At 50.4% G+C, this 21,250-nt stretch overlaps 8 protein-coding genes across 8 annotated transcripts; 6 read left to right on the forward strand and 2 right to left on the reverse strand.

Moving 5' to 3' along the window:
- Positions 1-55: 55 nt before the first annotated feature.
- ASPZODRAFT_132694 (hypothetical protein) lies at positions 56-1,920 on the forward strand. The gene is made up of 5 exons (XM_022723090.1): positions 56-157; positions 293-362; positions 419-523; positions 601-1,206; positions 1,267-1,920. The coding sequence occupies exons 2-5, from the start codon at positions 318-320 to the stop codon at positions 1,864-1,866; spliced, it is 1,356 nt and encodes a 451-aa protein (XP_022581121.1). The 5' UTR covers positions 56-157; positions 293-317; the 3' UTR covers positions 1,867-1,920.
- A 770-nt stretch (positions 1,921-2,690) lies between these two features.
- Positions 2,691-3,604, reverse strand: ASPZODRAFT_66881 (hypothetical protein; the record flags this gene model as incomplete). Its single annotated transcript, XM_022729409.1, has 4 exons — positions 2,691-2,876; positions 2,942-2,996; positions 3,050-3,234; positions 3,305-3,604. The coding sequence occupies 4 exons, from the start codon at positions 3,602-3,604 to the stop codon at positions 2,691-2,693; spliced, it is 726 nt and encodes a 241-aa protein (XP_022581122.1).
- Positions 3,605-4,090: 486 nt separating this feature from the next.
- ASPZODRAFT_132699 (hypothetical protein) lies at positions 4,091-6,309 on the forward strand. Its single transcript, XM_022723091.1, has 6 exons — positions 4,091-4,276; positions 4,353-4,488; positions 4,565-4,748; positions 4,821-5,530; positions 5,601-5,918; positions 5,986-6,309. The coding sequence occupies exons 1-6, from the start codon at positions 4,211-4,213 to the stop codon at positions 6,012-6,014; spliced, it is 1,443 nt and encodes a 480-aa protein (XP_022581123.1). The 5' UTR covers positions 4,091-4,210; the 3' UTR covers positions 6,015-6,309.
- Positions 6,310-6,330: 21 nt separating this feature from the next.
- Positions 6,331-8,312, reverse strand: ASPZODRAFT_132700 (hypothetical protein). The gene is made up of 4 exons (XM_022723092.1): positions 8,113-8,312; positions 7,711-8,030; positions 7,436-7,644; positions 6,331-7,376 (listed from the first exon to the last, which is right to left on the reverse strand). The coding sequence occupies exons 2-4, from the start codon at positions 7,900-7,902 to the stop codon at positions 6,395-6,397; spliced, it is 1,383 nt and encodes a 460-aa protein (XP_022581124.1). The 5' UTR covers positions 7,903-8,030; positions 8,113-8,312; the 3' UTR covers positions 6,331-6,394.
- A 645-nt stretch (positions 8,313-8,957) lies between these two features.
- ASPZODRAFT_132704 (hypothetical protein) lies at positions 8,958-10,278 on the forward strand. Its single transcript, XM_022723093.1, has 3 exons — positions 8,958-9,099; positions 9,165-9,666; positions 9,741-10,278. The coding sequence occupies exons 1-3, from the start codon at positions 8,990-8,992 to the stop codon at positions 10,029-10,031; spliced, it is 903 nt and encodes a 300-aa protein (XP_022581125.1). The 5' UTR covers positions 8,958-8,989; the 3' UTR covers positions 10,032-10,278.
- A 2,022-nt stretch (positions 10,279-12,300) lies between these two features.
- On the forward strand, positions 12,301-14,140 carry ASPZODRAFT_117230 (hypothetical protein). The gene is made up of 3 exons (XM_022721167.1): positions 12,301-12,600; positions 12,672-12,888; positions 12,961-14,140. Exons 1-3 carry the CDS (start codon positions 12,373-12,375, stop codon positions 14,061-14,063), a joined length of 1,548 nt encoding a protein of 515 aa, XP_022581126.1. The 5' UTR covers positions 12,301-12,372; the 3' UTR covers positions 14,064-14,140.
- A 2,111-nt stretch (positions 14,141-16,251) lies between these two features.
- Positions 16,252-18,375, forward strand: ASPZODRAFT_96949 (hypothetical protein; the record flags this gene model as incomplete). Its single annotated transcript, XM_022730543.1, has 5 exons — positions 16,252-16,338; positions 16,389-17,623; positions 17,675-17,735; positions 17,799-17,946; positions 18,013-18,375. The coding sequence occupies 5 exons, from the start codon at positions 16,252-16,254 to the stop codon at positions 18,210-18,212; spliced, it is 1,731 nt and encodes a 576-aa protein (XP_022581127.1). The 3' UTR covers positions 18,213-18,375.
- Positions 18,376-18,616: 241 nt separating this feature from the next.
- Positions 18,617-19,896, forward strand: ASPZODRAFT_132709 (hypothetical protein). The gene is made up of 4 exons (XM_022723094.1): positions 18,617-18,667; positions 18,731-19,370; positions 19,503-19,674; positions 19,773-19,896. Exons 1-4 carry the CDS (start codon positions 18,651-18,653, stop codon positions 19,823-19,825), a joined length of 882 nt encoding a protein of 293 aa, XP_022581128.1. The 5' UTR covers positions 18,617-18,650; the 3' UTR covers positions 19,826-19,896.
- Positions 19,897-21,250: the final 1,354 nt, after the last annotated feature.

Genomic DNA, 21,250 nt, shown 5'->3' on the forward strand with positions numbered 1-21,250 from the left:
TGACGCCTGAGGATACCCTTTTTTGCCCCCCCGCGATTCAACGGATTAACTCGTTGGAGGGGCGCGACTGTCAGTGGAAGGAGAGGGGAGGGCAGAGAGGAGAGAGGAGAGAGGAGAGAGGAGGGGGTGGGCAAACAAGACAAGGAAATGAGCTGAGGTATATATTCGTGATTTCCCCCTGTTCCGTCCCTCTCTTCTTCCCCCTCGTCGTCTTTCCCCCTTTCCTTCAGTTCCTTCTATCTTGATACCCCGCAGAGATAGTACTTCTAAATTGACAATTGCGATCGTTAAGAACCAGGGTTTCTCAGTCCGACACAATGGTTAAGATTACTGGGTTCAGCACCCGGGATGTGAGGTTTCCGGTATGTACACTGGAGAAACTGAACAAGAGATACAAAGGCGTGTGCTAATGGAGTAGACCTCCCTCGATAAGACCGGCTCCGATGCCATGAATGCTGCGGGCGATTACTCTGCTGCGTACTGTATCATCGAAACGGACTCCTCCTACGCTGGACACGGCATGGTGAGCTTCTATCTTGATCAAAAACTAATTACAATATGGGTTGGGTTCCTGGGACTAATATAGAGGCTCTGTTTTAGACCTTCACTATCGGCCGTGGAAACGAAATTGTCTGCTCTGCAATTGGCCTCCTTGCTCCTCTCGTGGTGGGCAAGGATCTGGACGAGTTGACCGCCGACTGGGGCAAGACATGGCGGTACCTTGTGTCGGACAGCCAGCTCCGCTGGATCGGCCCGGAGAAGGGCGTCATCCATCTGGCTCTCGGCGCAGTGGTCAACGCCCTCTGGGATCTGTGGGCCAAGACGCTCAACAAGCCTGTTTGGCGCATCGTTGCCGATATGACGCCCGAGGAGTTTGTTCGCTGCATTGACTTCCGGTACATCACCGACGCCATCACCCCGGAGGAGGCCATTGCTCTCCTCAAGGAGGTGGAGCCCACCAAGCAGGACCGTATCCGCGAGGCGGAACAGAGCCAGGCCGTGCCTGCCTACACCACCAGCGCTGGCTGGCTCGGGTACAGTGAGGAGAAGCTCAAGTCGCTGCTGGCCGAGAGTGTCCAGCTAGGCTACAAGCACTTCAAGTTGAAGGTCGGAGGCAGTGTTGAGGATGACCGGAGACGTCTGAGCATCGCCCGTGAAGCCATCGGATACGACAAGGGTAATATTCTCATGGTTGATGCTAACCAGGTAATTTGTTTCCCCCCCTCTTTAACAAAACCAATACTGTCTTCATCACTAACAACTAAGGTTTGGTCCGTCCCCGAAGCTATCACCTGGATGCAGCAGCTCGCCGAGTTCAAGCCGTGGTTCATTGAGGAACCTACCTCCCCCGACGATATCCTCGGCCACGCGGCGATCCGGAAGGCCCTGCAGAACACCCCGCACGGCCCCATCGGCGTGGCCACGGGCGAGATGTGCCAGAACCGTGTGATCTTCAAGCAGCTCCTGCAGGCGGGAGCGCTGACCGTCCTCCAGCCAGACGCATGCCGTGTCGGCGGTGTCAACGAGGTCCTCGCCATCCTGCTCCTGGCCCGCAAGTTCGGAGTCCCCATCGTCCCCCACTCCGGCGGTGTCGGTCTGCCCGAGTACACCCAACACCTGAGCACCATCGACTATGTCGTTGTCAGCGGCAAGAAGAGCGTGCTGGAATACGTTGACCACCTGCACGAGCACTTTGTTCATCCCTCGAGCGTCAAGGACGGATACTACGTCACCCCGATGGAACCGGGATACAGCGTCGAGATGAAGCCCGAGAGCATGGACGCCTTTGCCTTCCCTGGCGAGGAGGGTAAGAGCTGGTGGCGCTCGGAAGAGGCCAAGCAGATCCTTGAGGGTCCTCGGATATGATTTTGAGCAGTCTCTGTCTTTTTTTTGTGTGTTTTCCTATCGTATCTAATGCCCTAAAATGTCCATAGTGTATCATCCAGGTAGAGCCCTTGGTTAACTACCAATACTCTCCATAACTGCATTTTCTCATATATATGATCCTAGTACTCCATTATTCAGTAATACTCGACGACCTATGTAAGGCACAAAATAGTTAATACTCTGGCACTCCATACTGCCCATATAGATGCCTGAGGCCTCTGGACAGTGCTAAATCGCCGAAATACCCATTTTTCCTATTGGTGAGATTTCATTTACCCGATCAGGTACTTCATACTTTACCTCCTAAATAAAGCGCAGGCTAAATAATTACCTCAGCTGCAAATGCCCAAATGGCTATATATTATTATTATTAATAGCTGCATTGCTTAGTATGATGCTTATAGGTAAGGTACTCTTGCCCATAGTTCGTGTTGCTGCTTGAAAAGATGCTGTATTGGCAGCCGAGGCAGGTTTATTTATATAATTACCTATTAGTTATAAGAGATACTATTCTTCTATCAACGGTGCTCACATTTCACGTCAATTTTTCCCTTCTGTTGTAGATGGTACTTCCTAAAGGCTTATTCTATAACCTAGTGTACAGTTCATTTTGTCCATATTGTACTTTCTACCTAGTAGACCTTTAGCAGAATGCTATTTAGTAGTTCACACTATATAGGTAGTATTATAATGGGATTTCTAATGTACATTGAGCAAAAGCATACGCACACTGTGCGTTGGTATACAAGTTACCTAGGAAATATAATAGCATAATGGCCTGATGATACAGATTGACGGAATGTCTACCGCCATTGGATGCCGAAAATCTTCAGCGCCTTGGACCCTCCGGCTTTATCGGCGGCGTGTTCAAGGTAGATGCGAGAATGGCCGCGGACGTCCAACGCAAGGAGGACGTATTCCCACTGGTTTGTCTCCTGGGACTTGACCATATGCACGAACACAACGCCAGAATTGCGAGGCCCTTCGACCTGGAGGGGGTGTCAGTTCTTTGACGAGAGGATTTGCCAACAGGTGAAGGGAGGTATGCTCTCACATGGAAGTTCATTCTCAGATGTTCCCGTCCGAACCGGTCCTTTTCTTGCGAGGTTCTACCATGTCCCCGTCAGCATGTTGTAGCCATTTGTAGTTTTGCCCCTCTTACGCAATCGGTCTGTTCCGAGCCCATTTACTCCCGGTTTCCTCTCCGTAGGCCTTGATCTCTCTGCGGTCGCCGAGCAGGTCTGTGCATCGACTGTCTTCCTTGATGCGGTCAACTGCCTTCTCGAACTGCCATGTGCTGCTGTTGGGCGAAAACACCTCGGTGAACAGCAGATAGAACACACCGCCCTATCTCTGTTAGAAATTCCGCATAGCCATTCAAAAAGAGGCAGTCCGATATTGGTTTAATCTTCCTTACAGTCAATACCGCCCCGGCGAGCACGACCATAAAGTTGACCGACTGCTGCGTGGCCCGTGAAACCTTCTCCCTCCCGCTTAGGTCCCCCCACTGGATACGCCCGTCATCGGAAAGAACAGAAATCGTTTTCCTCGTGGGCCCCGTTTTCCCTCCACGGCTTGGTTCGCTCTGTGTGGCGTATGTGTATGTCTGTTGAGTCGCTGCGGTGCGGGGATAGTAGACCGGGCTGAGAAGGGCAGCGGCGACGACGCTGTCGAGAGCTCGGGCGCGAGTCAGTCTAGGTTGAAGGTAGCGATTCATCGTGTCGGCTGGTCATGATCCAAAGGTCTTCCACATTGGATCACCCTCCTGTCGACTGCTTTTCCTAGAATCTCTTCGTCCGGCTCGAAAAAAAAAGGTGCACATGGAGCCGAACAGCAGATCTCCAGTGGGTGGAGATGAGGGACTCCGAAAGAGGAAGCCGGTCACGTGAAGATACAGTTAGAAGTGCAAAAACGGAAATATTACCCGTCAGTACGGGAGACTCAACGAGATGTCTCTCTAAAACACCACTAGAAGCTTGTTTAAAACTCTCTGAAAACAAATCAAGGGTATCACGGAATGTAGTTCGGGGCCTTGTAAGTTGTTAGCCTAAGCAGTAATATTAGCAGGCATATATTTGGTAGTTTACTTGGTACGGGGATAAATACACTCGGACAGGAATATTGAAAATTACACATTGTGCAACCCGCGAACCCGAATCGGGAAAGGGTGCAACTCTCCGACCACGTTCGTCGTTCCGATTGTCTCGGGCCTCTTGAGCCACCGCCTCGTTCAGCACTCGACCCTGTCTTCTTTCTGACTTCTGACTGACGGACTGAGTCTTCCTACTACACACACCAGCCAGCGCCGCTACCTCTGTCCAAAATGAGTGCATCCAAGGCGCAGTCTCAGAAAATCTTCGAGAAACTCAAGTTGAAACCCGCAAACAAGGCGCGTACAGCCCCTCCTTATCGCCCACGTTTTGACCGTGGCAACTCGCTGACTGTGTTTTTCTCCCTCTGTATAGATATGTTTCGATTGTGGCTCCAAAAACCCGACCTGGTCGTCTGTTCCTTTCGCTATTTACCTGTGTCTCGACTGCTCGGCCCACCATCGTAACTTGGGTGTCCACATCTCGTTCGTGCGCTCGACCAACTTGGATCGTATGGATACCTTTTTTTTTCTTCTTAAATAGGAAATCCGATCGGCAGTCTAATGTAAACTAACGTGGTGTTTCAGAATGGCAATGGGAACAGCTTCGGATGATGAAAGTGGGTGGGAATGAATCGGCGACGAAATATTTCCAATCGCACGGTGGTTCTGCGGCCCTCGCGAGCAAGGATCCCAAGGTGAAATTTACATGCAATGCCGCGGTCAAGTACAAGGAGGAGTTGAAGCGGAGAGCAGCTGCAGATGCGCAACAGTGAGTGCTTTCTCTCGTGTGATACATTTTAAAAGTTGGCTTTAGTGTGCTGAACGACATGTCTTTGTTTAGGTATCCTGAGGAAGTTGTTATCACTGATATCCCCGCTGGCACTCCTTCTGACGGCTCCAATACCCCCGCCGGCGAAGACGATGATTTCTTTTCTTCTTGGGACAAGCCCTCGATCAAAAGACCCAGCAACCCTCCCTCCCGCACAAATACCCCCCCAGTTGTCAGCCGCACGGCCTCGCCGTTCCTTGCTGCTGGTGCCAACGGCGCTCGCTCAAAATCGCCCCTTTCCGCCTCCGACAAAGAGTCCTCCGCTTCCGTCCCTGCCGCAGTGAGAGCCGCGCCTGCCGTTCGCAAGGTCCCCGCGGCTGGTGCCGCAAGGAAAGGTAACGTGCTGGGTGCTAAGAAGGTGCCTAAGCTTGGAGCCAAGAAGGTGGTTGGTGCAGATGCGATCGATTTCGATGAGGCGGAGAAGAAGGCCAAGGAGGAGGCAGAACGTATCCAGCGACTTGGATACGATCCCGAAGCAGAGCAAGCCGAAGCCGACGCCGCAGCCAAGTCGGCATCCGCAGCCACACCCATTGCCGCTCCAGCCCCGATCAGCCCGAGCAGAGGAGGGTTTGGAGCTACTGGTAAGGCCCACGAACGAAGCGCCAGCGAAATGGAACGTCTCGGTATGGGCATGGGTCGACTGGGATTCGGTCAAGTGAGCAAGCCCGCTGCTCCCAAAAAGTTGGGATTCGGAGCAGTCGGTCCGAAGTCGCCTGTGAATGGTACGAATGTAGCTCCAAATCATAACGAATTTCACCGATTGGACTAACTTTTTTCTGTTTGTTTTTACAGAAGAGGAGCTGGCAGAAACCAAGACGCGGTTCGGTAACCAGAAGGGTATCTCTTCGGATGAGTTCTTCGGACGAGATCGGTTTGATCCGAGCGCCCAGGCAGAGGCCAAGGAGCGCCTCCAACAGTTCGATGGAGCTACCTCTATCTCCAGCAATGCCTACTTCGGCCGGCCGGAAGACGAGCTCCCGGCTGCGGAGGATACCTATGGCGATCTGGAGAACGCAGCCAAGGACTTTGTCCGTCGCTTTGGTATCACTGCAGGTGACGACCTGGAAAACCTGTCACACCTCGTTGGAGAGGGTGCCACTCGGCTGCAAGGTGAGTTTTCTACCTCGTACCCATACCTCTTTCACTTTCTGCAAAACTCAGCTAATGTTTGACAAAGGAGCTATCCGGAGTTATCTGAACAGCTGAGTCGGAAGTGCACTGCATTTCCTCGATCAATCTCTCTTAACGAAAAGATACACCATGTCTTGGCTTTATTCAGTTGTTAGCAATATCTGTTTTCTCCTTCAGTTCTTATTAACATAAGTACAATTCAGTTGATGCTTTTTTAAAAATGACCATTGCGACGCAAGAAAGAACTGTCCGATAACTATTTCTAGGCTAAATAATTACTCAAGGAATTTGTTGGCTGTACTACTGACCTACTCCATAGCTCAACCTGCTTATTAGTATTTAAATATTCAACTACTATCTTGAAAAGAATCCCTTGAGTTTCTGATAAAATACCGGATTCTGATTGTATTATGTCTTGATTTGGCTCGAATCTAAACAAGGCCTGCCTCACAAATTTACACACGGTAGATAGCATCCGCCACCCTAGCAGCTTGCCACATCTCGTGCACATCGTGGACACGCACAATGTCCGCCCCGCCGACCACGCTGGCCGTGACGGCGGCGGCAGTTCCGAAGACGCGATCACTGGCCTTGTCGACGCCCGTGATCCGGCCGATGAACCGCTTGCGACTGGGGCCCATGAGCCAAGGAAAGTAGTCGAGACCGGGGTACTCTGTGCGAAGGGCGGGGAGATCGCGGAGCAGGGCGAGATCGTGCGGTTGGGATTTGGCGAACCCGAGACCCGGGTCAAGAATGATGCGCCAGCGACGGACGCCCGCTGCCTCGGCGGCACGGACGCGCTCGAGCAATTCGGCCGCGACGCCGGGAACAACGCCATCCGGGTACTCGGTTAGTTTTGTCATGTTGGATGGGTTCCCGCGCATGTGCATCAGGATGACGGTTTTGCCGGTGCGGGCCATGACTGCGAGCATGTCCGGATCGAGCAGGCCGGCGGAGACGTCGTTGATGATGTCCGCGCCGGCGGCGCAGGCTTCCTCGGCGACCCGGGCGCGGTACGTGTCGATGCTGATGGCGATATGGTCGGCCTCGGGGATCGCGGTGCGGATGTGGCGGATGGCTGGGATCACGCGAGCGAGCTCTTCAGCTTCGGTGACCGGGGCGGATCCGGGGCGGGTGCTCTCGCCGCCAATGTCGATGATGGTTGCCCCGGAGTCAATGAAGCGGCGGACAGTAGTGGTTAGAGCGGTGTAGTCGTTTGGAGAATGCACGCCGCCGTCCGAGAAGGAATCGGGAGTTAGATTGAGAATAGCCATAATGTGAGTGCTGCGTTTCGGGTCGTTGGAGTGCAGGGGAGGGAAGGAGGGTGAGATATGCGTCGTGGCAATCGGTTTGGACTCTGGCGGAGGAAGTGAATTGAGATAAGAAAGGTACGTGAGGTTCTTTCCCTGGAGGGGAGATCGCTCGTGAGGAATGAGTCTGTTCGATTTTCCTGTTAGGACACTCAGGAGATGCTGGGCCTTCTTCAAAACACTCACTGGCATAGAGGACGCAGGACGAAGTCTCGCTCGAGCATCAATTTGTGGGGAATGCTGAGCCGTTCATGCTCGAAGACCTCTTGGTCGTAGAGGAGTATATCTAGATCAATCGAACGGGGGCCTTTGTCGATGAGCTTTTTCCGACCAAGTTCCTTCTCGATTGATTGAAGCGTGTTTAAAAGTTCCATGGGTGAAAGACTGGTTTCCACCTTTGGAATTGACATGGATCAGACCAAAGGTCATATTTGATAGTAATAGACAGCAGAAGCTCTCACCTCACAGACTCCGTTCATGAACGGGTCTTGGTCCAAAACATACATCGGGGCAGTCTCAAAGAGCGAGCTTGTTCGCTTGACCTTGATACTGGCCCGCTCCATCTCAAGACAAGCTTGCTCAATCATCTCAATCCGTTCGCCGACATTGCTCCCCAGAGCGATGAACGCTCGGTGGGTAGTAACACCATCCATGGAAGACCCAAGCGAACTGAGGCTTCTGGTCTGGTGAGAGCCAAAGCAACCGGCTGTATTCTGTCTAGGTTTGAAGCTCTGGAAAGATGAAAGGTGTTTCTCAGAGCATCTGGTTGCCAGAAACTTCCCTGAACAGGATCCCTTGTCAGCCAACAGTACCTAAATACAGAGCAAACCGCGCACTGCTTTTAGCCCGCGAGTGATACGTACTGGAATACAGCGCACTCTCTCGGCTTTCTCTATATATCAATTAGAGCTCGCTCGCTATAACTCCCCTCTACCGTACGACATGCCTTGTCAGAGAGCCATAAAAGTTTTTACCCCCAAGCTGGCAGACTCCACCGGAATGTCCTGGACGCACCGAACAAAGCGTAAGGCTCGCCGAGAGCCATGGACGCGACCTGCCGCGCAAGACGCCAGACACAGCCGTGCTTGTCCAGCAGCTTGTCCCTGCGCTCGGTCGCATGCTGGCCAGATCAACAGTTCCGCAGTGCTCGAGGGAACTCTCGTCCAGCAAATACGTCACCACTGCGCTCCGCGGTCCCGTGCCATAATCCACGTGATCAAGGTCACATGATACATCCACGTCAACGGTCACATGATATGGTAACGCTGAGGTAAGCAGATGTTCTCCGCAATTGTGAGAGCCTCGGCTTGTGGCAGGTGCATCACAACGCAGGTTTGGTCCTCGGTACGTGCGTGTCGCCTGATTTAAAAGTCCTGGCATCCCCTTAGTCCTGCCTTTGACCTAATTTCAACGTGCGTGTATGCGAAATAGAGGACTCAATATATATTAAAACCACCTTTCATCAACACAGCCATGGCTTCTCCTCGTATGTTGTCCGTTGTTCACAGCGGGAGCTCCCCGCCACTCCCGATCACATGAGCTCAAGACCTGACGGCTGACGCCAGATGCTAACGATTCTACCCCTTAGAATTAATCCGAACTCCCATCACCGATCTGCTCAAGATCAACCACCCCGTCCTGCTGGCAGGAATGAACGTGGCTGCGGGCCCCAAGCTGGCCGCTGCTGTCACGAATGCCGGGGGGTTGGGTGTCATTGGCGGTGTGGGATATACGCCTGAGATGTTACGGGAGCAGATCGACGAGCTGAAGAGCTTCTTGAACGATAAGAGCGCACCGTTTGGCGTTGATTTGCTGCTTCCACAGGTTGGAGGGAGTGCACGCAAGACCAAGTAAGTAGATAGTCCTATAGGCAGTACCATACAGTTGTACAAAACTTACCGACGATCGTGTCTAGCTATGACTACACCAAGGGGAAGCTGAACGAGCTCGTCGATATCATCATTGAGAGCGGGGCGAAGCTGTTCGTCTCGGCAGTCGGTGTGCCTCCTAGAGAGGTCGTTGACCGACTGCACGCGGCCGGCATCCTCTACATGAACATGATCGGACACCCCAAGCACGTCCAGAAGTCGCTGGACGCCGGGGCAGATATCATCTGCGCACAGGGCGGCGAGGGTGGTGGCCACACGGGTGACGTGCCCACCACCGTCCTCATCCCTACGGTGGCCAAGTTGGTCCAGGGCAAGAAGAGCCCGTTGACCGGGCAGCCCGTACAGGTCATCGCTGCGGGCGGCCTGTTCTCCGGCCGGTCTGTGGCAGCAGCCTTGATGCTCGGTGCGTCTGCCGTCTGGATCGGCACACGTTTCATTCTTTCCGACGAGGCTGGGGCTCCCGAGGCTCATCAGGAGGCCGTCCGCACCGCCGGGTTTGACGATACCATTCGTACCATCATCTTCACTGTAGGTTTCTTCTTCTTCTTATTTTTCTTCTCTTGTCTTTTTACAATTCTCCTGATCTATACTGACTGTCAAAGGGTCGCCCGCTTCGTGTCCGCAAAAACGCCTACATTGCGAACTGGGAGGAGAACCGCCAGGAGGAGATCAAGGAGCTCACCTCCAAGGGAGTTATTCCAGTCGAGCATGACTTCGAGAACTTGGATGATGATGTCGATGACGAGACTATCGACAACGCCCGGCCATGGTTGATGGGTCAGGTCGCCGCTGTAGTCAACGAGAAGAAGTCAGCCAAGGCGATTGTCGATGAGCTGGTGACGGATGCGGCGGCCTTGCTGAAGAATGGCGGACAGTTGCTCGCCAAACTATAATTTTTTTTAATCTCTTCAAATTGGAACTTTCTCAGGCAGTAGTTGGTATAATCTTTTTGGACGGTATTGTGTGCATAACGCATTGTTTCGATTCAAGACTCCCAAGCCTTTAGCAAACGGACCCTTCTCCTTTTTGATTCCAGCCTGTCGAATAGTGGCCCTGCTTATGCTGGGAGTGGATCGTATAAATAATCTTTGTTCATGGTCCACATCACGGTAAAATTCATTAGGGCTGTTATCTTTCTGCACAGTAGGTAACTAATTGATATCTACAGTATTGTTAATTCACCTATAAACTCCAGTATAAAGTACACCAATCAACAATTACTGCAAATTATATATCCTCTCAAACCAACCGAGTTTCTAGAAGTCTATTTCCATATCTACGGGATACCGACCTTCAGTGCCGACCATTTTGAAAGATTCGGTCCGGCCCACATTTTTGTCACAGCGACTCCATCGAGACTCAGACTACGAGTTTCCCGTCTTCTTTCCGCGGGAAAGAGGGGAAAAATCGTCAAATCTAGTGAGTGAATTATTCATAGAGACTGGATGAATTGGTAAGAGTATGGTCAAAGAAGGAAGGAGGAAGTTATAGTCAGAACTACTCTGTAGGCCGTAGGGTCTATGTAGTAGGTTGAAGGTCTAGGTACCGAGTTCGCACTAGGTAAATGATCCTATTAAGCCTATTAATAAGATAATAATGCTGGAGCTTGTTGGAGCTGATCGATGCGAGAGGAAAGATGTGGACCTGATATTGAGTCAGGTTCGTCGGAGTCCTCCGTAGGCATAGCTCTATGTAGTACGGTTAGTTACTAGGTAGTTATACCATAGTATAGTTAAACAATAATGATAGCTATACTCCTAATCAAACAATGCATTTGATTAGAGAGGTCAAAAACAAATACCTTGGCTGCTTGAATTGTACTGCTCTTTCCATCACTTCGGTATTAGTACGGAGTATGTACTCCGTACTCTGTCCTTGAGATCGAGGTAGTACAACAGACAATTTCATGAGATAGATCTTGATTTCAGCAAAGAGCGGACTCTATACCCTTCCCAATCAATCCCTTATACTCATTATGATTTCAGAGCATCCATAACCCCTGCGTCGTGCGTGCGAGTCAGTCATCAGCCCGCAGATTTAGCAGCTGTCGGCAACCTCCGCTGAGCGACCATGCTTGCAGCCATCGCAGGTTCCCGATCTCCAGGGATCCTCCGGAACGTGGGGTAAAGGCAAAAATAGAGATCCTGGGGGATGGACAAGGAATAATAAGCATCCGTTCTACTCGTCCGAGGCCGTACGGGGGACTCCATACTCCATGTTGTGTCGACGCACGGTGGAAGTGTCCTCCGATCCCTGAAGACCACCACCATCCAGCAAGGCCTTCATGACGCGGACCCCCTTTCGCGGCAATGCAACACCATAGCCAAGCTTACCTCTGGGCATGTAGAAAGAGAGCTAACAGGTAGTTAGTTGGAAGGCTCTCTAATCATGAGACGAACACCCTGTCTGGCATGGCACCAAGGAGTTTATCTGATAGCGGACCAGCCATACGAGCTGAAGATAAGGGGGAAACGCAGTCCCTGCGCATTCATCACCCACCAGCATCGCATGTCGGCGTCGCCCGCTGTCTTTTGCGTATCGTCTCTATCCTGATCTTCATCAAGCTTTGATAGTTTCGGAGTAGTACTGTTCCCCAAAAGCAACATGATAAGGCGGTTGATGATAAGGATGCGGTCGCATGGATGGGTTCGAATGTTGCTTGTCGAACAGACCTAGCAGCTGATTTCATTTAGTCACTATCAACTGTCACAGCAAACCTCCGACGGCCTAACCGTCGTAACCGAGTGATACCCATTCCCCAACCCCCCTTGGCAGGCCAATGAGTTCGGTCGGCTTGGTTGCCACTTCAACACGTTTGGTGCGGCGCAGGAAGCAAAACAGGGCCACTTACTGGCTGCAGATAAGCTCTGGTTTGGAGCCCGTCCGGCTTTCTCGAAGCACCAGCCGTGGAACGTACGCCACGCGAAATGCTCTGCGTTCTGCGATCTGGGCCAAGTGGATCCCGGAAACGCGTGAAGGGGAAAAAATTGGAAAGTAAAAAAAAAAAATCGAATGGTTCCATGTAGTAGAAGGTATTAAAGGTCGCGTGTCACCGTCTATCGCCTCGGAGAAGAAAGAGAAAAGAGAAGATGTGACTGTCGTCCCGTCTGCTTTTACCCCCCCTTCCTTCTCCCCTTCAGGTTTGCATTATTTGCTTATCCTCCCCCCCCCCCCACCTCTCTCTCTCTCTCTAGAGCTCTTCGCTAGAACCGAGCCTTCTTAGCATCCATCGAGATGTTTCGCAGGGCCGCAGAAGACGTTGAGAAGGCGCCGCAGGTGGGCAATGCCAACTTCGACGATAGCAGCGATGGTGCTGTTCCCGGAGAAAGCTTCGAGTATGGCAACTCGCTGTATGCGAGGTTACAGCGGATCGCTGGCAAGTTCAACATCGAACAGCGAGGCATCGAGCGGGTGCCAGAGAGCGAACGGACGGATACCTCGTATCTGAACATTGGCAGCATGGTGTGTTGATACTCCTTCGCCGGGCGTGGTCGGCTGTCCAGAAGGACCCTCCCCCGATTGACTGTGAACAGTGGCTTGCGGCAAACATGGTCGTCAGTTCCTTCGCCATCGGTGTGCTCGGAAAGTCCCTCTTCTATCTGGGGTTTGTCGACGCCATCCTGGTGGTCATCTTCTTTAACCTTCTGGGCGTCTTGTCCGTCTGTTTCTTCTCGTCCCTGGGCCCTGCCTTCGGCCTTCGCCAGATGGTGCTCACGAGATTCTGGTTCGGCTGGTGGTTTACCAAGTTCAGTGAGTTTTTCCAAAGGAAGGAAGGAAGGTTTTATATGACAAGAAAGCAATACTGATAGTTTTGTGCTCTAGTTGCCATCCTTAATGTGCTCGCCTGTCTGGGTTGGTCTGCGGCCAACTCCATCGTGGGCGCCCAGCTGATTCATGCCGTGAATAATAACGTGCCTGGTTTCGCCGGTATCCTGATCATCACCCTGTGCACGCTGTTTATCACATTCGCTGGATACAAGGTCGTCCATCTGTACGAGTACTGGAGTTGGATCCCCACCGCCATCGTCTTCTTCATTGTGCTGGGCTGCTTCGCCCATTCGGGTGACTTCCGCAACCTGCCCATGGACGTCGGCACGTCGGAGATGGGTGATGTCCTGTCGTTCGGCGCTACCGTCTATGGGTTTGCGACCGGCTGGACCAGCTATGCAGCAGACTACACTGTCTATCAGCCCTCCAACCGCAGCAGCCGCCTCGTCTTCCTTTCCACCTGGGTCGGACTGATCGTGCCGCTCCTGTTCACGGAGATGATCGGCGTGGCCGTCATGACTGCGACCAGCCTCAACGGTGGTGACAACAAGTACATGACCGGGTACGACAACTCCGGCAACGGCGGTCTGCTTGCCGCCGTGCTGGAGCCTCTCGGTGGCTTCGGCAAGTTCTGTCTGGTCATCCTGGCTCTGTCCATCATCGCCAACAACTGCCCCAACATCTACTCCGTCTCGCTCACCCTGCAAGTCCTGGGCCGTTGGACCCAGCGGGTGCCTCGCTTCATCTGGGTCATCCTCGCCTCCTGCATCTCCATCGCAGTCGGCATCCCCGGCTACTCTCACTTCGAGACCATCCTTGAGAACTTCATGGACATCATTGCCTACTGGCTGGCCATCTACACTGCCATCGGCTTTGCCGAGCATGTGATCTTCCGTCGCGGCATCTCAGGCTACCGCCCCGAAGACTATGATAAGCCAGATAAACTCCCCTACGGCATCGCGGCTGGTGTTGCCTTCTTCTTTGGTGTCGCGGGCATGATCACCGGCATGAGCCAGACCTGGTGGGTCGGTCCTATCGCCCTGCATGCCGGTGAGGCTCCGTACGGTGGTGACGTCGGCTTCGAGCTAGGCTTTGCTTTCGCCTTTGTCGTTTACTGTGCCTTGAGGCCCTTCGAACTGAAATACCTTCGTCGGTAGACCGGCATGGTTGCATTTCTCTTCGATATATATATTAGTTTTTTCTGTGTAGCTCTAATTCAAATAATGACTAGACCATTTTCTCATCTACTATATACTCATATAAAATCTAATTTTGTAGTTAGTTAAAAGCATCATGCACTTCTAGCTACCAGGTTGCTAATTCTAACAACTCAAGCTTGACTTCGAGCTTCTGAATTTGTAAGGCAAGGATTACGCCATTGATGAAGCATAAAACTGTTTTATGCCAAACGCCTTGAAGTTGTATCTATTGGCCAATGAAAGAGATATCAGGAAGCAGCCCAATAGAAGCAGCGAGAATGATTTAATGGCAGACAAAAAAGAGATGGAATTAATATGCATCCTATTCCATCTTCACATTCACTGGTTCCAGCAAATTTGGTAGTCATCGACGGATTCTGTTTCAATCAATCTCATCCTCTTTCTTCATTCGAGGTGAATCCGGTATCAATTTGATGAGAAGGACAGCCTTTTCGAGTTTTAAATCTTTCTGGTCATCTTTCCCACGTCGAAAGAGCGCTGGGTACATCACCAGAAGGAGGTCGCCAATCTTTGAAAAATCCGAGACGTGTTCAAACCTGTCCCTCGGTATCTTATTGTGAGTCCTGATGTCAATGATAGTGAACAAGTCTACTTGACACTTGCGAATGATTCCTGTTTGGTACCATTCAGTATAACGATACCACTCCCAGCTGGTACTCTTCAAGAGAACAGCTCATTTCGATAGATAATTCTATAGCAGGCTTCAGGATTTGGTTCTGAAAACGGTTGGTTTGGTAACTGGCGTCAAAATCGCTAGAGAACGAGAAGAAGGAAAGAAAGCGATAGACAATTTCCGCTATGTGAGAACATGATTCCTTGACTTGATTCTGATGTTGAGGACTGCAGGTGTAGGCTTTCATGGTTTCTGATCTCCAAACATCGATACTTTGGCGGTCTACATTTATCAAGATTAGCTTTTGGTATAGGTGAAGGAATGAAGTAGTAATTCAATTTCTCTTACCTTTCCTTGATGAGCAAATCCCCTCCTGGAGAGTGTTGAACATTTCATTTTCAGCGTTAGATAGCCCGAAGAGATAACTGTCGTCAAAAACATTGGATATCAAAGTCTAGAAAGATGATGGATTATCATCTCGGCTTGGGCCTCTGAATTCTCTTCTAAAGACACTCTGAAGTTGTCTGAGAATAGAAATTCATGGCCGGACATAGCTTTCCAAGCAGATTCGAAACCGCGAATATCGGGAAATCCTTCCACCAAGCTTGAGAGACTCTCTCGTAGCCTTCCGAATTCCTCATTGACTCGGTTGTCACTGATTCCATCTACTGGGATAGACTGGAAGATCTGGTTCCTGCATTCTACAAGCTCCTGTTCAAGCCGAGCAATATGGTCCTGAGCTTCTTGGACTTCTATTTCTTTTTGCATCAATGTGTCTGAGAGGTAATGGAGGGTTCCTTCGGGCCGCTGTCCGCTATTATGGGCGCTCACTATCGATTTTCGAATCTCCTTTGCATCTTGACGTGCTATGAGAATTGGTTCCAGTGGATTTAGAACTGCGCGATTGCCCGACAAGATATTCTGATAGTAATGAAGAATTAATATCAAAACATCTCATTTTCGTTTGCAACCTACATCATGCCCGGTATCGCCTTCTGGAGATTTGTTAGTTTCCGACATTTGGCCCCCTCCCTTACTGGAGAAGAACTCTGGGAAAGGTAAATGCTATGGAATCTTACCTTCAGGATAGCACAGAAATCAGGAGGGAGATCTGACACAGCGAAAGCTAGAGAGGTAGGTGCAAGAAGCATAATGAAGAAGAGGGAGAGGCAGGGCGTTGCCTGGTGGCTTTAAGGCCTTAAGTTAAAGGTCAGTGAAGAAGAAAGCGAGAGTCCGTAGCACTGCTTCTATTGATAGCTTTCACGGAACTTCTCACTCCACTCAACTCCCCATCTTAGGCAATATCTTTTTGGCCCTGCTGAAAGATCTTCATTTTTGATGCTTCTTCTGCGACTTCAGCTCTCATTTTGTTTCTCTCTTGAGTATCCGCTGATCCATAAGAACCTCAGTCAACACTGGAAAGTCGTATCAACTTGAGCCTATCGACAAGGGGACCTTCAAATTTAGGAGCCAAGTTTTATTCCAATTACTTAGCATTCTAGTATTGGAGCTATGAAGCCATCCTCCGAAAGAACCATTGTTATCGCTGTAGACTTCGGGACTACCTTCTCAGGTATCGCCTGGGCTCAGACAGCAGATGTAAGCAAGCAATTACTACTGATATCTGATCATGGTTTAACCTGCCTTAGCCAGAAAGCCATCGTGTCATCAACCAGTGGCCTGATGTGTCCTCCAGCTCCTTAGGTGGAAAATCGAGTGAGAAGGTTCCCAGCGAAATTGCATACCGATACACCAATTCAGGCCCTGAGTCTCTTTGGGGATTCCAGATCCCGGACTGCATGCCGCGCCATCAATGGATTAAGCTTGGCTTGGTACCTGATAGGACGTCAGGAGTGAACTCACGGTTTTCTCATATATCCACAGACTGTCGAAATGTCCAGGATACTCCGTATCATGCGAAGCCCGAGGAAATTGTGACGGACTATCTTCGATCTTTGCGCAGCCATACAATCGAGGTTTTGAGATCAAAAATTGGAAAGCCATTTGAGACCATGCAGTTAGCGTTCGTGATTACGGTTCCCGCAATGTGGCCGGAGGCTGCAAAAGCGAAGACTCTTTCATGTGCCGAGAAAGCAGGCTTTGGGGAAACATCTAAGATTCACATCATATCAGAGCCGGAAGCTGCAGCCACACATGCTTTCAAAGTTTCAAATCCTCATGGTTTAGAGGTTGGTGACACGATTGTTCTCTGCGATGCCGGTGGAGGAACAGTAGATCTGATCACCTTTTCCATCTTGGAACTTCAACCAAATCTTCGCTTGAAAGAAGAGGCACCAGGCAATGGCGGCCTCTGCGGAGGTACGTTCCTGAACAGAAAATTTGAGGAGTTACTGAAAGCAAGACTATCCTCTTGCCCTGGTTGGGATCGAGACACCTTAGACGAGGCACTCAACAGATTCGAGGTAGCCAAGCGAAGCTTTGGAGGTGACATTCGTGACGACTTTGCGTTCCCAGTTCCTGGTCTAGCTGATGATCCTGAAAAGGAAATCAAACGTGGAAGAATCATGCTTTCTGGACGTGAAATGGCCGATATTTTCCTTCCCATCTTCCAGGATATCCTGGAGCTGGTTAATGAGCAGCTTGAAACATCAACACAGAAAGCGAAATCAATATTCCTCGTTGGGGGATTCGGACAGAGCCCCTATCTACGCAAATTTCTGCGCGACAATATTTCCAATGATATAAATGTGATTCAAATTGTTGACGGTTGGACAGCTGTTGTTCGAGGAGCACTGGCAAAGACAATCGCTTCAACCACCTCGTCCATTCCTAGAATTACCGTGGAGTCTCGAGTGGCCCGAAAGCATTATGGGATGATTATGAGTACACCATTCCAGCCTCATCTACATGAAGAATCAAAGAAGTGGGTGTTGTCCAAAATATTTATATTCGGTATCGAGACTGATGACTCCAGGTACTGGGATTATTTCCATGGCGACCATCGTATTCAAGTCTTGTACTGGTTTATCCAAAAAGTGTGAAAACATATTTTAACCATTATCCAAGTAAATTCCAGTTAGCTAACGAGTTTTTAACAGGGAGACCAGATCAAGGAGGGAGAACCCATTGAAACTTCCTGGACCCAAAAACACCTAGAATCCGAGGGCCCGTTCCATTCCATTTCCGTTCAGATGTATGAGTTGGATATCCCTATCGGTGCCATCGCTCCGTTATACTTTACTCGGAGTAAGCTCGATGAGTCTTGTTGATAGCCGCTAGCGTTTATTATACTAATTGTGATTTCGGTTCTAGAGATGAAGAAACATGCACGTCTTGACCCCAATCTAAGCCAGATCCAAAAAGACCGTATCCCTGTTGTTCAAGGAAAAGATGGCGAAAATTATTACAAGATCGACTTCAAGATCCATGCTGCTTATTTCTCGGCTCATTGCGAATACACTCTTTGGTACGAGGACAAGGATCATGGTTATGTGGATGTGAGATATTCTTGAAATCTTCAGAAATCTGGCTGTTGGTCAAAATATGCTGAGCCAAGCGATCCTTGACTCTGTTTGAATCAATTGTGAGGGTTTATTCAGGATACTTCATCTGGAATATTTCATTTGGGACAATTTGATACTATTGACTATTGAGTTGCTAGCAGAGCCGATTATTGCATCCCGCAATATGACTCCAGTGCCTTTGGTCGTAAAGGCATTCAAGTAACCTTGAGCTTCCTTGTAGCATAAGTCAACGTAGATAAACTCATTTGCATAGAGAATAATTCCTGATAGAGAACTGGTTGAACACGTGATATCGCCCTGATTCACCAGCCACAGCGGGCTTTCCTGCGCCACAGAAATTTGCCGCCTCTGAACAAATCCACAACGGATTCGCCTCGAGACGGAAATCCAGAAATTCAGCAACGACAACCTCATACACACGACAAGATGTCCAGACTAGCCAAGTGAGCCTATCCCCCGAACTAGAGGTCGCAAAACAGCATCTAACACATTTTTTTCTCGTCTAGCCGTGCCGACTGGGCCGACGACGAGGAGTTCGACGACCCCTCCGCTCTCCCCGCGCAACAAGTGACAACCAACAAAGATGGCACCAAGACGGTGGTGTCGTACCGCTTCAACGACGAGGGCAAGAAGGTGAAAGTCACCCGCCGGATCAAGACCACTGTTGTCCGCGAGCACGTCAACCCCCAGGTTGCGGAGAGACGGTCCTGGGCGAAATTCGGCCTCGAAAAGGGCCATGTCCCGGGCCCGTCGTTCGACACCACGTCCGTGGGCGAGAACATCATCTTCCGGCCTAGCACCAACTGGAAGGCCCAGGCCAAGGAGGCGGAGAAGGCCGGGGGCGAGAAGGGCAGCATGAAGGACCAGCTGAAGGACAAGAAGGTCAAGTGTCGTATCTGCAGCGGCGAGCACTTTACCGCTCGCTGTCCTTTCAAGGATACCATGGCGCCTGTCGACGAGCCCGCCGCTGGCGCCGGGGGAGACCTGGATCTCGAAGGTGAACCAGCGTCCGGCGCTCTCGGCAGTGGAACCTCCAGCTACGTCCCCCCTCATCTTCGGAAAGGTGCTGCAGGTGCTGCTGCTGGCGGCGACAAGTTGGGTGGCAAGTACGAGAAGGACGACTTGGCGACTCTGAGAGTTACGAATGTGGGTGCCTCCTTTTCGGATCGTGCGGGTTGCACGATCTGCATTTCTCATTTCGCAATTTCGCATTCTCTTTCGATTTTTGATTTCCGATTTTTTTTGACCCTTTGCTGACCTTCCTTCTTTGGGCAATAGGTGAGCGAGTTGGCAGAGGAACAGGAACTCCGGGATTTGTTCGAACGTTTTGGCCGTGTCACCAGAGTCTTCCTTGCCAGAGACAGAGAAACCCAGCGGGCCAAGGGATTCGCCTTCATCAGTTTCGCGGATCGGAGCGATGCCTCACGGGCTTGCGAGAAGATGGATGGCTGTAAGCTGCCTCTCCCGGATATACCCCCTCTTTACCCCCTTTTACGTCTGCTCTTGAAGAGCCTGACAAGGATAATCACTAACTTGTTGGCTTCTCAGTCGGTTACCGCCATCTCATTCTTCGCGTCGAGTTCGCCAAGCGGACAACTTAAAAAGACTGCTGCATCTTACTTTACGACACCTTGGATCTTTTCTTCAGGCGGGCTTGATTCATGGCTTAGGATCTTTTCTTTGTATTGTGTATGATCTGACTCGATAATGATGATTACTGAAGACATCCACACGTGTCACCTACTTTTCTCTTTTGTTCTTTTTTTCCTCCTTTCCCTTCGTCGAGTCTATACAGGGAAGAGACACAAAAAAAAAGCATTCATTCCATCGTGGATATACAGCTATGCATTAGACCAATTCTAGAGCACTCTTGCTTCCATAACGCTATCGCTGTTATGCTTGATAACTAGGGGGTATATCTCCACATAAAAGGGCCCATATAGTTATCCTCATGCTTTTGCAATGTGTTTACTAGGTCGCCATTGCGATTAAAATGGTTTCCCAAGGTGTAGAGAGCCTCCATATGATAATACCCCACCGTCTGTATCGTAGGCCTAACAACAGGAAAGGTGAGGCGAGTTTTGAAGAAAAATCTGACCCATGTCTTCAAACTAGACTTGGGTTGAAAGGAAAGAATGCTGTCTATGACCTACTTTGAAACTAGGGGAGTTGGTTCAGAAAGACTGGTTTTTCAGTCATACCTGCGCGGGACCAGGCTTGATATCTGTGAACAGAAAGACCCTCAGAATAGGAAATACATATCTATCTACCCACAAGCCATCTTGTTCCCATTCCCGAGGCAAAGAAGACAAGGCTCGCTCTCGGCGGCAGGGTCTCCGCAGAATAGGACCAATATGGATTGCTGAACTGCTCCCTTCAAGCCAAACGGTGGGAAGAGCTTGTCATCTGCTCCTATCTTGCTGCCCGAGTGTGTACTGAACAGATGCTTTTGCAATGTGTCCGAACGACGAACATAACCTCCCGTACCCCGGCCAATTCAATTGATGCAGCCCGACAAAGTTCCCGGCTTTCAGTTTGACCCAACAAGTTTGCGTCACCGTCACATCGATGCTCCATTTGATAGTCGAGATATTGAATGAACTAACACGCCTCATTCATTTCCTAGGCTTCACTTCGATTCAAAGGAGGCGGATCTACAAAACGCCAACAAAACGCCAACAAAACGTCGCCTAGCTTCCCTCTCAGACCCATGCCTTTCGAAACTAGTGTGCATGTGATGATGGTTCTAGAATCCCAGACTGAAGTTACATTGCAGTGAATCATGTCTCCTGTCAAGTACCGTCGGAATATTTATAGCATGTTGTGATTAGAGCGGCAGTCCGAGGAAAGTATCAATGGACAGGAATCTCGACGACTTATTGGTTGTTTGGAATCATCTCTGTGTGACTGAGACTCTGCTAGCACCATTCTGCTAGCCTGACTCACTTTGAAGGAGGAGGGAAAAGGATCAAGACGATGGATGGGTCCTTGAGTGGACTTGCAGCAATGGGAATCTCCATCACGTC

The sequence above is a fragment of the Penicilliopsis zonata genome, assembly GCF_001890105.1.
Source record: "Penicilliopsis zonata CBS 506.65 unplaced genomic scaffold ASPZOscaffold_7, whole genome shotgun sequence".
Taxonomy (NCBI): Eukaryota; Fungi; Ascomycota; class Eurotiomycetes; order Eurotiales; family Aspergillaceae; genus Penicilliopsis; species Penicilliopsis zonata.

Excerpts from the sequence above, each read along its gene's own strand:
- ASPZODRAFT_132704 (XM_022723093.1), top strand. The coding sequence starts at position 8,990 with ATGTTACGGGAGCAGATCGACGAGCTGAAGAGCTTCTTGAACGATAAG. Across the intron at positions 9,100-9,164 it reads GGGAGTGCACGCAAGACCAA|CTATGACTACACCAAGGGGA; the intron begins GTAAGTAGATAG and ends GATCGTGTCTAG. Across the intron at positions 9,667-9,740 it reads TTCGTACCATCATCTTCACT|GGTCGCCCGCTTCGTGTCCG; the intron begins GTAGGTTTCTTC and ends TGACTGTCAAAG.
- ASPZODRAFT_132694 (XM_022723090.1), top strand. The coding sequence starts at position 318 with ATGGTTAAGATTACTGGGTTCAGCACCCGGGATGTGAGGTTTCCG. Across the intron at positions 363-418 it reads CCCGGGATGTGAGGTTTCCG|ACCTCCCTCGATAAGACCGG; the intron begins GTATGTACACTG and ends CTAATGGAGTAG. Across the intron at positions 524-600 it reads CCTACGCTGGACACGGCATG|ACCTTCACTATCGGCCGTGG; the intron begins GTGAGCTTCTAT and ends GCTCTGTTTTAG.
- ASPZODRAFT_132699 (XM_022723091.1), top strand. The coding sequence starts at position 4,211 with ATGAGTGCATCCAAGGCGCAGTCTCAGAAAATCTTCGAGAAACTCAAG. Across the intron at positions 4,277-4,352 it reads AGTTGAAACCCGCAAACAAG|ATATGTTTCGATTGTGGCTC; the intron begins GCGCGTACAGCC and ends CCCTCTGTATAG. Across the intron at positions 5,919-5,985 it reads GGGTGCCACTCGGCTGCAAG|GAGCTATCCGGAGTTATCTG; the intron begins GTGAGTTTTCTA and ends TGTTTGACAAAG.
- ASPZODRAFT_117230 (XM_022721167.1), top strand. The coding sequence starts at position 12,373 with ATGTTTCGCAGGGCCGCAGAAGACGTTGAGAAGGCGCCGCAGGTGGGC. Across the intron at positions 12,601-12,671 it reads ATCTGAACATTGGCAGCATG|TGGCTTGCGGCAAACATGGT; the intron begins GTGTGTTGATAC and ends GACTGTGAACAG. Across the intron at positions 12,889-12,960 it reads CTGGTGGTTTACCAAGTTCA|TTGCCATCCTTAATGTGCTC; the intron begins GTGAGTTTTTCC and ends TTTGTGCTCTAG.
- ASPZODRAFT_132709 (XM_022723094.1), top strand. Across the intron at positions 19,371-19,502 it reads CGACTCTGAGAGTTACGAAT|GTGAGCGAGTTGGCAGAGGA; the intron begins GTGGGTGCCTCC and ends TTTGGGCAATAG. Across the intron at positions 19,675-19,772 it reads TTGCGAGAAGATGGATGGCT|TCGGTTACCGCCATCTCATT; the intron begins GTAAGCTGCCTC and ends TTGGCTTCTCAG.
- ASPZODRAFT_132700 (XM_022723092.1), bottom strand. The coding sequence starts at position 7,902 with ATGGATGGTGTTACTACCCACCGAGCGTTCATCGCTCTGGGGAGCAAT. Across the intron at positions 7,645-7,710 it reads TCATGAACGGAGTCTGTGAG|GTGGAAACCAGTCTTTCACC; the intron begins GTGAGAGCTTCT and ends TCAATTCCAAAG. Across the intron at positions 7,377-7,435 it reads GTCCTGCGTCCTCTATGCCA|ACTCATTCCTCACGAGCGAT; the intron begins GTGAGTGTTTTG and ends AAAATCGAACAG.